The sequence below is a fragment of the Macaca thibetana genome, chromosome 14 (genome assembly GCF_024542745.1).
Source record: "Macaca thibetana thibetana isolate TM-01 chromosome 14, ASM2454274v1, whole genome shotgun sequence".
Taxonomy (NCBI): domain Eukaryota; kingdom Metazoa; phylum Chordata; class Mammalia; order Primates; family Cercopithecidae; genus Macaca; species Macaca thibetana.
The window spans coordinates 62,561,380-62,577,778 of NC_065591.1; the positions used below are offsets into that span (position 1 = coordinate 62,561,380).

At 43.0% G+C, this 16,399-nt stretch overlaps 2 protein-coding genes across 2 annotated transcripts in view; both read left to right on the forward strand.

The window, feature by feature from the left end:
• The window catches only part of RHOG (ras homolog family member G), a 1,041,648-nt gene that overhangs the window by 416,295 nt on the left and 608,954 nt on the right, over positions 1-16,399 (forward strand). The window lies entirely within an intron of this gene.
• Positions 5,101-14,726, forward strand: TRIM68 (tripartite motif containing 68). Its single transcript, XM_050756217.1, has 7 exons — positions 5,101-5,333; positions 7,825-8,307; positions 10,028-10,123; positions 10,954-11,214; positions 11,678-11,700; positions 12,245-12,345; positions 12,546-14,726. The coding sequence occupies exons 2-7, from the start codon at positions 7,882-7,884 to the stop codon at positions 13,094-13,096; spliced, it is 1,458 nt and encodes a 485-aa protein (XP_050612174.1). The 5' UTR covers positions 5,101-5,333; positions 7,825-7,881; the 3' UTR covers positions 13,097-14,726.

Consider the following 16,399-nt stretch of genomic DNA (forward strand, 5'->3'; position numbering starts at 1 on the left):
TTATCCATTATTCAGTCTCAGGTATTTTGTCATAAGAGCATAAACTGACTAAGACCCTGCTCAAAAGAATGTAGCTATTTCTCCCCAAAGGATACTCTCAATGATGCACTGGGGTGCTTGGAACAAAATGGACAAAGAGGAGATGGAAAAGAAAGAGTGGAGGTTTTGTAACATGCATACTACTTAAGGGAAGAATGGCATATTGCAAATTTTAATTTGAGAAAACAGAAGTGTTTCATACACCATTTCCTTCAAATAAAAAATTATTTAAATAGGTGGATTTTTCTCACATTGTAAGAAAATCATAGTGTCACTCTTAACTTCTTAATTGGAAATACTCTGAGTTAATTTCTGGGCTCTAGACACCAAATGATAGACACCAATTGACAAATAAAACAATTTTGAAAACCTGACACCATCAATCCTGTTTTCTCCCCTTGTGTTTCCTTTCTGGTCTCCCCTCAGAGAGCATTATAATTCTCCTTAAGGACTGTGGCCAGTGATGGCAATGTGGATCTAAACTTCTCTTTGACTACGGAATGAGCTATTATACTACATGGTAGCCACATTTTGTTCTGAGGACTTACCTGTGTTTTCTAAATTTTTGTGAATGTAGAGTTTGTGCCTGTGGTGGGTATTTGTCATTCACTGTAGCTGGCACTTGAATGATCTTCCTATGTTTGATCAATTTTCCTTTTCGTGGGGCGTCTACTTCTCCCCCAAGAAAAGCCATAAAAATCACCTTCCTACCTAATTAATCAGCTTTTATACAATGACAAAAACTCCAAATCTCAGGGGCATACAACAAATGTTTTCACTCACACATCATGCCCTTGGCTGCAGATAGGCTGCTAGGATCCCAGTCTACATGTCTTCTCATGCAGGACTCAAGCTGAAGCAGGAGCCTCTCTTTGTGATATGCCTTTATTGTGACAATGAGAAAACAACAAAAGGTGGTACAAACATACAATGTCTCTTAGAGCTTCTGTATGGAACTGACACACTTCCCTCCATTCCTATTTCAATAACCCAAGATGGTCATATAGCCAAGTCTCATAATGTCTTAGAAAGCATTTTCCAGCTGTTGGGAAGCACTGTGGGTCATGAGGCAATGGATGAGATTGTATGCTCCCCTCACAAAAGGGAGAAAATAGATGGGAATAATCACCCACCATGGGAGAAGGCATTTTGTCTAAGTGCTGTCAATCATGCACACCTGCAGGAAGACAATTCAGAAGCTAGGAATATAAAAGCAAATATGCCACTTTGAATCATTCTGTTGAAGAGTGCTGACAGAAGAGTAAATCCTCCAGAGGTATCAGAGGCAGAGATTCTAGTGTCAGTCTCTGCACCCAGGTTTAGAAGTGAGATCCGAGTTATCTATGCTCAATGGAGGCAGTAGTGATAGCTCCATCAGAGTGGACCTATGGGGTAATTTGATGATGTTCCTGCATACATCATACATCATCAGTGGACTACCAAATATTCTTTAATAAGTCCTTTTTGTGCTTAAAATAGGTTTCTGGTGTTTTCAACTCTTGTTTTTAGTAGGTATTTTGATTGACTGGCTCTTCCCTCGGTTGTCTGCTATTCACATGGCAATGAGTTACGCCAAATCCCTACAAACACATTTTATACTCGATAAGAAGATTATATAATTTAGTATTTTCCACTATTGACAATATGCCTTCTTTTCCAGTACCTTCTGAACAATTATATAGCTGGCCACGAAACAGTTTCCCAAAGGATAAGTTACAATGGTATTTTTAAAACTCTTATTGCATCGTGGTTATAAAATGCTAACAAACCTAAATAAATTATATATATAGAGAGAGAGAGAATTTCAGTTAAATTAAGTAATTTCAGGAGAAAACCAAATTTAAAACTGTGCTTACATTTATTTAATAACAAATGATAATTAAAGCACCATGATGATTTATGGTATATAGCCTGACTTATATTTAGGGAAAACTTTACACTCCTTAGTCAATGCAAGAAGAAAGAAAAATAAGATAATAAATATAACTAAAATAAATCAAGAAAAAATAATACAGATAAAATCAGAAAAAAAGTGAAATAACAAGTTAACAGGTTCTTTGAAAGGAACAATCAACTAGACAGATCTTTGGAAAGAAAGATATGTAGCTCAGAAAAAAAAAATAAAGTAGCGGTAAATATAAAATATCAGGGATTAGAATCAAGGAAAAAACTCAGAAGTAGAGACAAATAAAAATAAAAATAATTATTTGTGTAATTGTTCATAACTATGAAGACACTGACACTTTGAGAATTGTAACTTACTGAAACAGATTTGACATTTAAAGAACTTGAATTAGATATCAAATACAAGAACTTACAAAGCTACTTCTTGTTTTAATCTAATATAACTCTGATATCAAAACCAATAACAATATTTGGCTTGTTCTGCTTCCCACTGTACAAAGGTCTTGCTGTTAGTTGTGTGTAACTATTAACAATTGCTATTGTAATATACATCTATATTCTGATATATACCTTGTTATTTAGTTATTTTTATGTCTGTCTCAGGCACACACACACACACACACACACACACACGTATGTTGTCATTTTCCTGTCCATGGCATCTCACACTGAAACTGCCCCACCAAATCCTTGCTAGATCTTCCTGTTACTGTTCCTTGCATCTGCTTCTGAAATTATTCTCTTTTCTACTTCCTGCTTCTCAATTTCTTGGAACACTTAAACCCTAATATACAATCTAGGTGACAGCCTCAACCCAGAAGCACTTTCAGAAAGGCTCTCCACCACCTCCAGACAGAATGCTGTGTTTTAATTTCTAGACTCATCACCCTTTCCAATCCCTGACTTCCTTCCTCTGCCAAAGTGAAAGTGGTAACAAAGTCCTGCAGATTTGCCCCTCTAGGCAGGAATTTCCTCTCTCTTAGCCAAGGCTAGCACTGAGCAGATAGGGAAGGGAGGCCCTAACTCCTCCTGCTTGGACTCCTGGGAGATGTCAGTTTTGCCTTCTGGAAACTGAAAACAATCTGGAATAGTGGAAACAGGAGGTATTAACTCCTTCATAAGAGGTCCAGTAGGAGACTTTCAAGGTGGAGTGGGGTATCTATCCATGGTCTAGGCTGTACTCCTACCCTCCTCCTTCCACCCCTAGCAGGTTCTCCTGATGACTGACATGCCACTAACACAGGCAGCTATTTCTTCCCCTTTAAAGCCTTCAAGCCTAAGATTATATTCTTCAAGCCTAAGATTGTACAGAACTAATTGAGGGTGTGGCTCGTACTTCCTCAGAAAGAGTAAGAGAAGAAAATAAATTAGGAGTCTCTAAGCAAGCATGTTGCATGACATGCAATATAGTCAGTCTCTGGTCTCTTTCCAGAATATCAGACCTCAGATTTCTACTAACTCCCTAACTCTTCCTTAGTCCTATTTATTCAGTGCCTATATCTCTTTCCCTGTTCCCCAAACAGTTCTCAGTTCTTGCTTCTCCTGTGATGCTACTCCTCCCCTACAGCACAGATGGGCACCATCCTACAGTCAGCCACTCATCTTGTTGTCCTGTTCTATCTTGGATTCAGGGAAGAGGGCTGGGGTCTGCAGCTACAGCTGTGGAATTTGTCCAAGACAGAGCCTCACCTGGACACACCTGTCTCACAGCAAACAAATAAACAAACAAAACACTCTGAAGATATCTGTAAAGGAAAGCTTCTATGCCTTGGAAGTAAACTGATCTGTCTTCAAAAGCCCTCTCTCCAGCCTTCCCCGCATGAATACAAGCCCCCGCCCCCAATTACCCTGATTGCCAGGGTTCTTGACAATCGGTCATAGTTACAAATTTCACCTTACACATGAAAATGATCTTCCCATTAACTGTTTTAACTTCACAGAGATTCCAGAGCACTACAACCAACTTGACCTTCAGCTTCTTAAAGGCAGAGACTATATGTACCATAGTTGTTATCCCAGCACCCAGTATAATATTGTCAAAAAATTGATGTTAAATAAATGTTTAAAATGGCTTATTTCAATTAATTAATTCATTATTCTATTAGAGCAGCCATTTCTCCAAAACTGGGTGAGACAGACTGTCTGTTCAGCTCAGACCTAAGATACTTTTGTCTTTTCTCATAGCCCTATGTGTTGCAGGAAATTTCTGGGCCTCACCCTTCAGAATTTTAACCATGGCCTGCGCTCAGACACTGGCATGAGCATTCTGGAGTCTCTGTCCTAACAATTAAGATATTATATAATTTGGAACCGAGCTTCAATTGGAGGATTTCCTGGTTATTTTCTACGTAGATAGGAGGTGCCTTCACTTGCTTATTAAAACCTAAGTGTCAAGAGAAGGACAAGGCCCTGGGAGTACAAAGAAAAACCCAAATCGCTGTCTTAAGTAACAATTTTTGTGTGTGCGTGCATGTGTCTATATGTTTGGGTGAGGAAGGGATACCAGTTGTTTAATTTTTTTCTTCTTGTTTTAATGACAATTTTTGACCAGGGATTCAATTTCTCCATCAACTCCCGGTCTCTGTTGTCTGTTTTTACCTTTTAAAGTGGATTGCGGCAATAGTGATGACAAGCTGGTTACTTAAGTATTGAAGTGTAAGAGTATGCCAGGAAAAAAGAGAGGGTTTTGTTTGTTTAAGAACCCAGTACTTGCAGCCTGGAACCATGAGAGGTCGCGAATATTGCCAGGAACAGCAGAGTCCACACCATATGTGTGCCCAACCCTATGCTAAGCTGGGTCACAGAAAGAGACGTGGCCAATCTCAGGCTTCTGAGTTTAACAAGACAAACTGGCAAATGAATAGCCACCTGAGTCTCTCAATGCACAGCCTGAGGGGCATCATTCGGGAGCCTCAATCCTTTGACCTATCCTGGAACTAACTTCTGGAACCCTCTACAGTTTAAGGGAATCTTGAGTGGGTGAAGGGACCAGAAAAACCCAGGAAGTAGAGAAAAAGCATTGACATGCCTAGAAGCGCCGGAACCCCCGTCTCATCACCAATTGGCTAGGGTTACCCTGGTCACTGCCTGTGATTGGCTGCCCCCACAAACACACCGCCCCCTGGGCGAAGCCATCCTGGGCCCAGCAGGCCGCTCATTGGCTGCCGTCCTGCGACCGGGGCCTGGAGCCGGGTGTGGTATCCTAGGAGCTGCGGGCTACCGGGCCTGCACTGCCGGGCTTTGGGCTCTGGGCCTCCGGCGCTCTCTGGCCCTAAGTGCTGAGCTGCTGGGAGCGGCCGCTTCTGACGCTGGGCCACTGGACGCTGCGGAACCGGGCTTCTTCACTTTGAATTTCCGCCGCGAAGCGCCAGTCCGGGCCCAGGAGGGAGGTGGGTAGAGAACTCTGCCATTTCTGAAGTCAGATCCTGCAAGCTCACTTTACCCCGACCTGCCCGCTGTCCTGGGGACCTGCCCAAAGCCCTGTGGCGAGGCCAGGAGCTTACTGTCCCCAGCTGCTCCCTGACTCCGGAGATTACCGCCCGCCCCTCTACCCGCTTCCCACTGGGGTCCTCCTTGGAAGTCTTCCAGGCCCCGCCCCCTTCTCAAATGCCCTTCTCAGACTCTCACTGTACCCTACGGAAGGCACAGTCAAAGCAACCGAACGTTTAATTATTTGAATTTTCTCAAAGTAATTCATATATAATAAAAAGTCAAACATTGAAGCTGGTCTTATTTTGAAGAGCAGTGCCTACCCATCCCCAGATCTTTGCAGAGGCTGCCACTTTTAATTTTTCCCCATTTAGATGTTTTTATCACCCTAAATCAAAATAATGTGCGTTCCTCTGTATTTCTGGATTTATCATTTTGATATTTCTTTGCCTTACTTTCCTACTGCCCCAATCTTGTCAATTTTCTATCGCTATTTTAGGTCTTCCATTTGTAGCTTCAAATAATAGGTATCAATTTCCATTTATTATTCTATTGACTTTAGATGGTGTCTCTCAATGTCTCTGCTGCCTTAGCTAAGGATATTAACACATCCTCCACTTAGCCAATCTATCAGTTGGAACTCAACATTTACATTTAGTTTTCACGTATTCAACAGGTATTTGAGGCACTGTTCTTGGTCTTGGGGAAATAGAAATGAACAAAACAGACAATGACCCTATCTGCATGAAAAAGTTCTAGTATGGGAAGTAAGACAATAGACAAATACATGGCAAATGACGTCAAAAGCAGGATCATGCAGAAGTCATTTTCAACTGGGAGAACAGCAGGAACCCAAGTCAGGTAGATTTAATGGACGAGGAGTTTGCAGGAGTGTGCGGAAGTTTATTCCTTTGCCTAACTGGACACAGGTGCTGTTTCAAGGAGAGGTCTTGTTAACCGGGAGCCAGGATAGAGTCTTTAGTAAGTTAGTGATTTACCAAAAGGAGGTTTTAGGATACTGGATCCCACAGTTTGGTAGTGATAGTGAGAGGAAGAAAAGCAGAGGCAGAGAATCTAGTGAGAAGGCACACGCTGCCAGTGGCATATCAGAGTCCTGCAAAATTTACTGCCCTGCTTCCTGCTTCCTGCTACTGGACTGCCCTAAACCATAGTGATTTTTCTCTCTCCTTTTGAATTTGCATTATACCTTAAAGCTAAAGAGGTTAAGAAATTTGCCCAAGATAGATGGCAGAGCCCCAAGCCAAACATCTGTAAAATGAGAACAATAATGGTCTCTGCCTAGGGTTGTGAAATAAACCAACTTAATTCGTGTAAAGTGCTCAGAACAGTGCTTGGCACATCATATAAGTGCTCAAAGAGTGCTTGCTTTTATTATTAATGTATGCTCTCAATTTACCTCACAAATTCTAAAAGGATTTTGGGTTTAGGAACTATTTTCTATGTCTAGCTGGTTTATTCATTCAACAAATATTTATTTACTCAGCAATATCTGCATTGCATGTGCTATTTAGGTGCTGAGGATACAACAGGAACTAGGACCAACATGGCCCTTCCTTGTATAGACTCTAGCTGGTAACACAAGCTAGCAAAGTGAATGAATAAATATTGCCAACTGAGTCAAGAGCCTGCCATTGACCATGACCATTTTGTCATGCCCATACGTGGCCCTGACAAAAATCTCAGATTTCTTGCTGGAGTAGTGATTTCATCAATATGGGTGTGATGATCATCAAATGATCTTTGTTTTAATCTCCAAGGGATGTTATTTCATCTCTGCTTGTAACATACCACTAAAAGCTCAGAAGAATGTCTTGGCATCTTGGTGAATAATAAGTACATTAGTGCTGGAGCAGTGGGCAGGGGTTTAAAAGGCACAGGAAAAGAACTGCTGTTTCCTTTACAGTTTTTAACATTTTAGTGTGCAACACAAGAAAACAAATTGAGCGTGTAGGCAATGGGCTTCTGGCATACTACCTTTTGACACTTTGAATTGTATAAATGTAAATATAAAGATACTAGAGAGTGAGGCTGGAGGTATTTATGGCCTTACTTCAGATACTGAAATACCACATTTTATGTGAACTTACCCAAGTTTAAGAGAAATAATGCTGATTTGTAGAGCATGATTGGAATGGTAATGGTCTAGTAGAACGAACCCAGAGGAGAATCAGAGTTGGCCAAGTGAATGAAGATTGAGGACTCCCAGTATTCACTCACTTAGACATCCCCATTATCCCCTTCATGATGTGAGTAATGTGACCCATTCAGACCATGCACCCTTCAGTTGGAAAGGCGAATGCTTACTAAAGAAGGTCAGTAAAGGGTCAAAAGGAAGGTGGTTTTTCCCCAGAAATTAATTATTCCTGTTACTGATCTCTCTGTTCCTCTGTTACCTTTTTCTCTTATTTGTCTTTCTTTTCTTCTTCTCAGCCTTTACCACTTCTCCCTGATTTCATTCATGTTCTGAGGAGGGTGTGAGAAGGAACCATGGATCCCACAGCCTTGGTGGAAGCCATTGTGGAAGAAGTGGCCTGTCCCATCTGTATGACCTTCCTGAGGGAGCCTGTGAGCATTGACTGTGGCCATAGCTTCTGCCACAGCTGCCTCTCCGGACTCTGGGAGATCCCAGGAGAATCCCAGAACTGGGGTTACACCTGTCCCCTCTGTCGAGCTCCTGTCCAGCCAAGGAACCTGCGGCCTAATTGGCAGCTGGCCAATGTTGTAGAAAAAGTCCGTCTGCTAAGGCTACATCCAGGAATGGGGCTGAAGGGTGATCTGTGTGAGTGCCATGGGGAAAAGCTGAAGATGTTCTGCAAAGAGGATGTCCTGATAATGTGTGAGGCCTGCAGCCAGTCCCCAGAGCATGAGGCCCACAGTGTTGTGCCAATGGAGGATGTTGCCTGGGAGTACAAGGTGAGAGATGGAAGCTGGCCACTCCAGTCTTCCAACTTGGCTATTACTAGATCAAGGGCTTGACCACCAGCATCACAGACTGCGAGCTGATTCCTTTGGTTCCTGACACCCACAGATCCTGGAATCTGATACAGGGAGCTATACTTTTCCTTGTATTCATGACCTTCCTTGATTTCCTGCCCTCCCACTTCCTCTACACGCCATCCCAGATCTTAACATGGCTCAATGCCTAACCCAAGGCTGATTTCAATACTGAGAATGTAAAGGAAATCAGTTTGGGTTTTAACTAGATTCTGAATGCCTTGGATGAGTTTAGGCATGAAGCTCTTGTATAGATGGTCAAGGCTACACCTGACCTGCAAACTCCGCCTGGCAATGCTGCAAGTAGTCATTTGGCATTGAATGGATCACTTACTCCTTCATTTTATAGACAAAAGTGAGGCTTAGAAAGTTGAAAACATGGTAATTTATTTTAGAGGGGGAAAGAACTATGGATGAATCACAGGAGTGAGAGAGGTCATCTAATCTTCTCAGGTCCTTTATGACTTCAGGTCCAGTTAGCGAAAGGAAGATCAGAGGCTGTGACTCAAGTCTTCTTGCTCTTTCTCCTCTCCCAAGTTTGTTTATTTGACAAGTCATCTCTGACAAACCTGGGACTCCTTTTTTGTACCTTACCTCATCAACTTCCAGCTTCTGGGCTTCTCTTTACTCTTCCTCAGATGCCCATAATGACACCTTTATCGGAACCATTATCTCAGTGATTCTGTGATCCAGTGATCCAGCATTGGTCTTAATTCTGTTTTTTGGAGTTGAAATAGGAAGGTGAGAGTGTAAGACAAATATCCTGAATAGCTTTTTTCCTATATGGGAGGGATTTCTAAAATATGAAAAGTGTTTACTAACTCATTCTGTTTTTGAGAATATTAGAAAAGGGAGATAGTATAACACAGGGGTAAAGGGCTGGATTAAATCCCAGCTCAACCATTTATTACCTGAATGACTTTGGGTAGGTCACCCTCTAAGCCTCAGTTTTCTTGTCTATAAAATGAGGTTAATACCAGGCTCAGGGGATTGTAAATATCACATCCATATTTAGAGCTTAAAATATACCTGGCATTTGATAAATTTTAACAAAATAATTGCTATTTTGTTAAAATAGCAGAATTAAATGGTGTGTCTGCACACTTTATGCTTTTCAGTAGAAATCCCTTGCATTACTATTCTAGGAAAGTGCTTCTTACCCTTAATATGCATATGAACCACCTGGGAGATCTGGCTAAAATTGAGATTCTCATTTGGTAGGTCTAAGGGGAGGCCAAGATTCTGCATTTCTAACAAGCTCCTAGGTGATGTGGATGCTGCTGATCCACTTGAACCACATTTGGAGTAACAAGGTTCTGGCAGACAGCAAGATAAAAATAAATAAGGATAAAAATTGACATGGAAAGGAAAGTCCAAGGTACTTTTCTGGAGAGGCTGGAAATGGACCTTTTCTTCCAGTTTACAGACCTTTAGAAACTGTGGGAGTTGAAATTATTCTCGGCCCAGCGAGCTACCTTGGATGTCATCTGGGCAGAGTCTACTTCCTCTGTCGCACTCCCTTTCCCCACAGCCTTCACTGTGGCCAGTTGCCTGAAGGACTCTGGTTCTCCCACAGCCTCCCAATGCTAGGAAGCCTAGGCTGCCGGAGGTGGCCTCATGAGGGTTTTGTCTCTTGCAGTGGGAACTTCATGAGGCCCTCGAACATCTGAAGAAAGAGCAAGAAGAGGCCTGGAAGCTGGAAGTTGGTGAAAGGAAACGAACTGCCACCTGGAAGGCAGGTTGCCTCGTGGGGAAAAGAGTTTGTGTCAGTCGTCCTGTGTGGTCCTGGAGCTGGCCTGGGGTAGCATTCTTATCTCTGTGAGGCAGAATGTAAGGCTTGAAATCACAGAGCCTGGGGTTCTAATCCCTGCTTTCTCTGTCCCAGGCCTTAGGTAGGCCATGTCACCTCTTAATTCCAATTTCTCCTTGGTGATGTAGGGATAACCTCTGGTCTTGTATCCTCATATATGAGAAAGGGAAAGCACGTGCTCACGTGTGTCAGCTCACAACGGTGTGGCTTATATCATGCTTAGTAAAGCAGAGTTTCTCTTTCACTTTCCCAAGTTAGAGCATATTTGCTAAGAGTCTGGTTATTAAAATATTGGAAAATCACCTCTGAAATAAATTTGAGGCCAATAAGTATCAAACTACTAGAACTTTTGATCAGCAGAAAGTAACACTGAACCAATCTAAAACAGCACATTGAACAGATATAATATCAACATGAAAATGAACCACCTAACAGTGTAGTTAAGTTACACTGCCTTAGAGACTTAAATGTAATACATCTTGTCATTATTCTGAAAATGGAAAATAGTCTAGAGCTTGTAGTATTTAGATAATATCCTGGACCCTACTGGAGTCAGTAAGAGTGACAATAGAGACTTAGAAGTGTGTGGTGGAGTTGGAACAGGAAGCTAGGAAAAATAGTATCCTTTATCTTTGCCCCCGCATAGCCTGTCACGTGGTTGGTACCACTGCAGAGTATGTGTGTATGCATATGTCAGTATGCTCAATACTGGGTAACTGAAAGTATCAGTGCTGATTTCCATCTTGGCTCCACAGATACAGGTGGAAACCCGAAAACAGAGTATTGTATGGGAGTTTGAGAAATACCAGCGATTACTGGAGAAAAAGCAGCCACCACATCGGCAGCTGGAGGCAGAGGTAACAGCAGCTCTGGCCAGCCTACAGCAGGAGGCGGCGGAGACCATGCAGAAACTGGAGTTGAACCATAGTGAGCTCATCCAGCAGAGCCGCGTCCTGTGGAGGATGATTGCGGAGTTGAAAGAGAGATCACAGAGGCCTGTCCGCTGGATGCTGCAGGTGAGTAGCAGGTTTTCCTGGTAACCCTGAGTGATAGCTGAAGATAGACTGAGACTCCAGGAAAGAGCATCCATTACTCTTCAGTAGGGACTGCCAGCACTCTGCCAGCTGATCATGGATCCTGTGTTTCCCCAGCGAATACCTGCTGTTTCCCTCTCTCTGGCTGGTGGATGACCTGGTCTGTTGTAGTGTCATAGGTGGGACAGTGCTCAGGCAGCTCTGGCATCATTCTAGGCCCTCTCCTCTAGCCCAAGAGTCTTGAGATGGAGCCTGAAGTTGGCCAGTTCAGCCAAAGCTCAGCCTGCTCTTCCATCCTTCCATACGCTTCTCCTTACCTCTGCATGGCATCTCTCCATTCTTGGTACCTGTCTCCCTTCCCGTAGAGAAACTCCCTGCCAGTTTGATGTCTGTTCCCTCCAAGGAATAGCACATACTCAGGTGTTGCATTTTTTTCTCCTCCTAGGATATTCAGGAAGTGTTAAACAGGTATGTTCTCACCCTTGGAGCCTCTAAGCAGCCCTGTAGGGGATAGTGGGGCCTGGCTGGAGCCAGAAGTAGGGACAGAGCACAGACTCGATGCACACAGAAAAGCAGGTGCTGGTCCACAGTCTCGTCCCACTTACATGGTAATGGCTAAGGAATCTTTGTTGATCTTTCCTTTTTCTTCTTTGTACTTTATCAAATGTATATCAAGTGAAGCTATAAAATATGTGGTTTCAAGCTGATTGCTCAAAGAGGAAAAAAGACTGCCCATGACTCCTTCATGTCCAGCAGAAAATATGTGCACTTCTTCCTCTCCCAGAATCAAATATACATCCAAACCTTCCCATAGCATGAGCATGCAGGTGTTCTCACCTCTGCACACAAACAGCTTGAGGCTCAGCCAAATAACCATAACCATCATGTCTCTGCTTTGCTGGGGTGGGGCACTTCACTACGTCCCTGGCCAAGCCCCTCTTCCCTGTACTAAGATAAGGCCCATGTGGCAAAGCCAGGACTCCTGGCCCTGAGGTTCACCCTCCTCTACCAGGAGCAAATCTTGGAGCTTGCAGCGGCCAGAACCAATCTCCCTGGAGCTGAAGACAGATTGCCGTGTGCTGGGGCTAAGAGAGATCCTGAAGACCTATGCAGGTAATGGATCCTGGGGGAAACTGTAGTGGACAGTTGGAGGGACCCCTCCCAGAGAAAGAAAATGGTTCAGTGCCCTCTGGGTGCTCCATCCAGACTCACCCACTCATTATTGAGAAATCTGTGGCTGAATTTATCAGACAGCCCTCACCCATGCCCCCTGACCCTATATCACTGTTACCAACCAGGACCTTTTTTTCTAGCTGATGTGCACCTGGATCCAGATACTGCTTACTCCCGTCTCATCGTGTCTGAAGACAGAAAACGTGTGCACTATGGAGACACCAACCAGAAACTGCCAGACAATCCTGAGAGATTTTACCGCTATAATATTGTCCTGGGAAGCCAGTGCATCTCCTCAGGCCGGCACTACTGGGAGGTGGAGGTGGGAGACAGGTCTGAGTGGGGCCTGGGAGTATGTAAGCAAAATGTAGACCGGAAGGAGGTGGTCTACTTATCCCCCCACTATGGATTTTGGGTGATAAGGCTGAGGAAGGGAAATGAGTACCGAGCAGGCACCGATGAGTACCCCCTCCTGTCCTTGCCAGTCCCTCCTCGCCGGGTGGGAATTTTCGTGGATTATGAGGCCCATGACATTTCCTTCTACAATGTGACTGACTATGGCTCCCACATCTTCACTTTCCCCCGCTATCCCTTCCCTGGGCGCCTCCTGCCCTATTTTAGTCCTTGCTACAGCATTGGAACCAACAATACTGCTCCTCTGGCCATCTGCTCCCTGGATGGGGAGGACTAAGAGAGCTATCATCCTAACCAGAGAGTCCTTGGAATTGGGCCTGGCCCCCATGGGGCTTGGAGGACCCAGCCACTGACAGGTATCCCCTGAAACTGACGTGAGCTCAGAATCCAAGGATTCCTCTGTCTGATCCTTTGGTCATTGCTACCAGGCTAAAGTCTTGTCATGAAACCACTTATTTTAAAAAGCAGAGGCCCAGTCAAATGAGCACTGCACCCCATGAGGAAAGCGTGACAGGGCTGATGGTGAGGATCAGAGCAGTTCTAAGGTGACTTGTTGGGGTAAGGATCAGGACTTTGTCCGTGGAGTAGCCAACGCCCCTCTTCCCTGATTCCTGTCTGGTGTCACAGTTAAGTCAGTGAGGATGATGAAGTAGACACAATCTTCAGGACACCATCAGATAGGCTTTCCCAATAGGCCAAAAAAATGCTGCCCATACCCAGAGCTGGTTGTTGTGCTGAGGCCAGTCAGAGGATGCTTCCCCTGAGGTTTGCTACAACTAAGCAAACTTTATGTGACCCTCACCCTCTTACCACCTGGCAAGAGAAATTCAGTGCAGCAGGGGGACACTGACCCACCCAAGCCACCCCACTGCCGTTCCCTCTCTGAGCACAACCTGGGCAAATCACTGTCCCTTGGACTCCTGGGAGACCAGTGTCCTAGTCCTGCTTTTTTTCTCTAAGTGGCAGGATCAGAAAACCTGTGAGCCTTAGTTTGTATTTTCACTTTATGAATGAGGAAACTGAAATGACCTTTATGGAGCAAGTTATTTTTTTTTTTTTTTTTTTTTTTTTTTTTTTTTTGAGATGAAGTCTCACTCTGTCACCCAGGCTGGAGTGCAGTGGCACAATCTCAGCTCACTGCCAGCTCCACCCCCTGGGTTCATGCCATTCTCCTGCCTCAGGCTCCCAAGTAGCTGGGACTACAGCAGGCACCCACCACCACACCTGGCTCATTGTTTTGTATTTTTAGTAGAGACGGGGTTTTACCATGTTTAGTCTCGATCTCCTGACCTCGTGATCTGCCCACCTCGGCCTCCCAAAGTGCTGGGATTACAGGCATGAGCCACCATGCCTGGCCGCTGGAGCAAGTTATTTCTTACAAAGCTGCTGAAGATAAGATTATAAAAATTATAAAGCATTTTTCACACTCATATGAAACAAGGTTGACAAACTCACTTCACAGGTCACATGCCTATACATCATTTATTATATTTGGGTCTGAAACTTCTCACATGTTTGGAAGGTTTTATGTGTCCTCACTGGGAAAATGGGTGTAATTCAGCATAAAACCTCATATTATTGTCCTGCCTCATGGAAATGTTGTATAGATCCCAGATCCATCCCATGCATTTGTTCCGTCTGAGGCACAGAGGCAGGCAAGCCACAGATTTTGCACGTGGTGACCTTGCCACTATGCCACGATACAGCCCACATCTTATAGCAATGCCTTTGTCTCAGGGCCTCTCCTGACAGTCTAGAGCCTTTCAGGCAGAAAGGTGCTTCAAATGGCTGTGATAAGGAATACTAAAAATTGTGTTTCTACTTTAATTGTATTATATTGGCTGTTCATGTATGTAGGAGTTAAAACAGGCCAAACCTGGAGAAATAAACTCATTCTGCCCACCATGCTTCCAGGCTGCATCTTGAGAATTCGCAGTAGAAGGGGAGAAGTTTCCATCATCTGCTTGGAGGGGAATGAGCTGGTGAGTCACAGACCCTGGTGCTGGCAAAGGGTTGAGCCTGCCGCCATTAGAGAAGCATCTTTGTCGGGGGATTCCCTGGGGATAATTGAGAAGTAGGTCCCTAGGAAGGACTTCAGTTAATGTCTGTGGACACTTGGCACAAAAGGGTTAAGGAAAAATCAATGTTGTTCTTTCGCTATTAGGACAAATCTTGGAAGTTTCCTAGAAACAGAGGATTGTTAGGTGATGAATTCATTCAAACTTAGAATGAAGGAAGGAATGAAATGGCGTCATTGGTAATGTACTCTTTTAGGTTAGTTTGATTGTTTTTTACATTTATAAGCCTGTTTGGGTACTCTGATTACTTGTTAGAAGAGTTGTAAGGTTAAATAATCCACATTATTACAGATTGTCTGACTTTTAAGACCAGACAAGAAGATTGAAGCTCTAAGTGCCTGAAAACCGTTTTCTACAGAGTAGAAAAAAAAAATGAGAATGAAACATAGACCTGGTAGGGCAAGCTTCCTGATGGAAATGCTGGGAGGAAATTAGTGTCTGGGGTGCAGGCTGGACTGTACCTTTGTTGCTTTATATTAGATTCTTTAATGCATCCAATATGCTTTCATTTAATGGACCTAGCCAATTTTTCAGGTTACTTACGGAGAAAGAATAATGTGACATTTCAAAATGAAAATCTTACCAAATGTGTTTAACAACCTTATAATCTTATAATCCTTTTTTTTTTTAACGTTATAACCTTATAATCTTGTTTTGTTTTTATGGTAGGGGGTTGTGAGGGAAAAAAGTTTCACTTTACTACCCTTTGGGACCTCAGTGCATCATTATCAGATTTTTAAGAGGTTGATTTCTACTCTGCTGGTATTCAAAAATTGAATACATTCTTGGCAGGTAAACAAGTCTAATATTAGCAAAAGGTATGGATGTTAAGTTACTAAGGAGCTTGTCTATTTGAAAGAATTGTCATATGAGTACTGGTCTGTATAGGACTACTCCCTTGAAATTATGGAATTAGAAATGTATTGGGTGTATTTTTAAGTTCATACAATATGTCAGAGATTGTGTTATCTGCTTTCCATGTGTTATTTAATTTTTAATACTCTGAATTAATGTTGTTTTCTCTATCAATAGACAGGAAGTGTTAAGACTCAGGTATAGTAACTTGCCGTCAACAGATTCTTCTCACACTGTGAATTTTAACACTAGTAGGAAATTATCTTTTTATTAAGATTTTCAAATGCACATATCTCTTATATATGAGATCTTTTTCTTTTAACATATACTGATTACTCAGTTCAAGATTTTCTGAAAGGGAAAAAAACCAAAAATCATGTAAGCATCCAGTAACCTGAAGAAGAGTGCTTACATTTCAACTTCTTTATCTATATTGTTCTCTATTAACCTCTTCATCCCAGAGCACACCCCCTGAGAGGTGCCCACAAGAAGAAAGACCTGTGTATATTTAATCCCTCTCTTCTATGCCTTAAGGTTAAGTTATACAGATGGGGACTAGGAAGCAACAAGAAAGATTTCCAAAACCAAACTTGTATTAACTTGCCTTCTGTTGCTTAAAAACAAAAAGCTGGTAATTGGTATACTAA

What these genes read in the sequence shown, in the direction of transcription:
- TRIM68 (XM_050756217.1), top strand. Translation starts at nt 7,882, where the DNA reads ATGGATCCCACAGCCTTGGTGGAAGCCATTGTGGAAGAAGTGGCCTGT. An exon ending in AACGAACTGCCACCTGGAAG is followed by an intron (nt 10,124 to 10,953) that starts GCAGGTTGCCTC and finishes TTGGCTCCACAG; the next exon opens with ATACAGGTGGAAACCCGAAA. An exon ending in GATCCTGAAGACCTATGCAG is followed by an intron (nt 12,346 to 12,545) that starts GTAATGGATCCT and finishes CTTTTTTTCTAG; the next exon opens with CTGATGTGCACCTGGATCCA.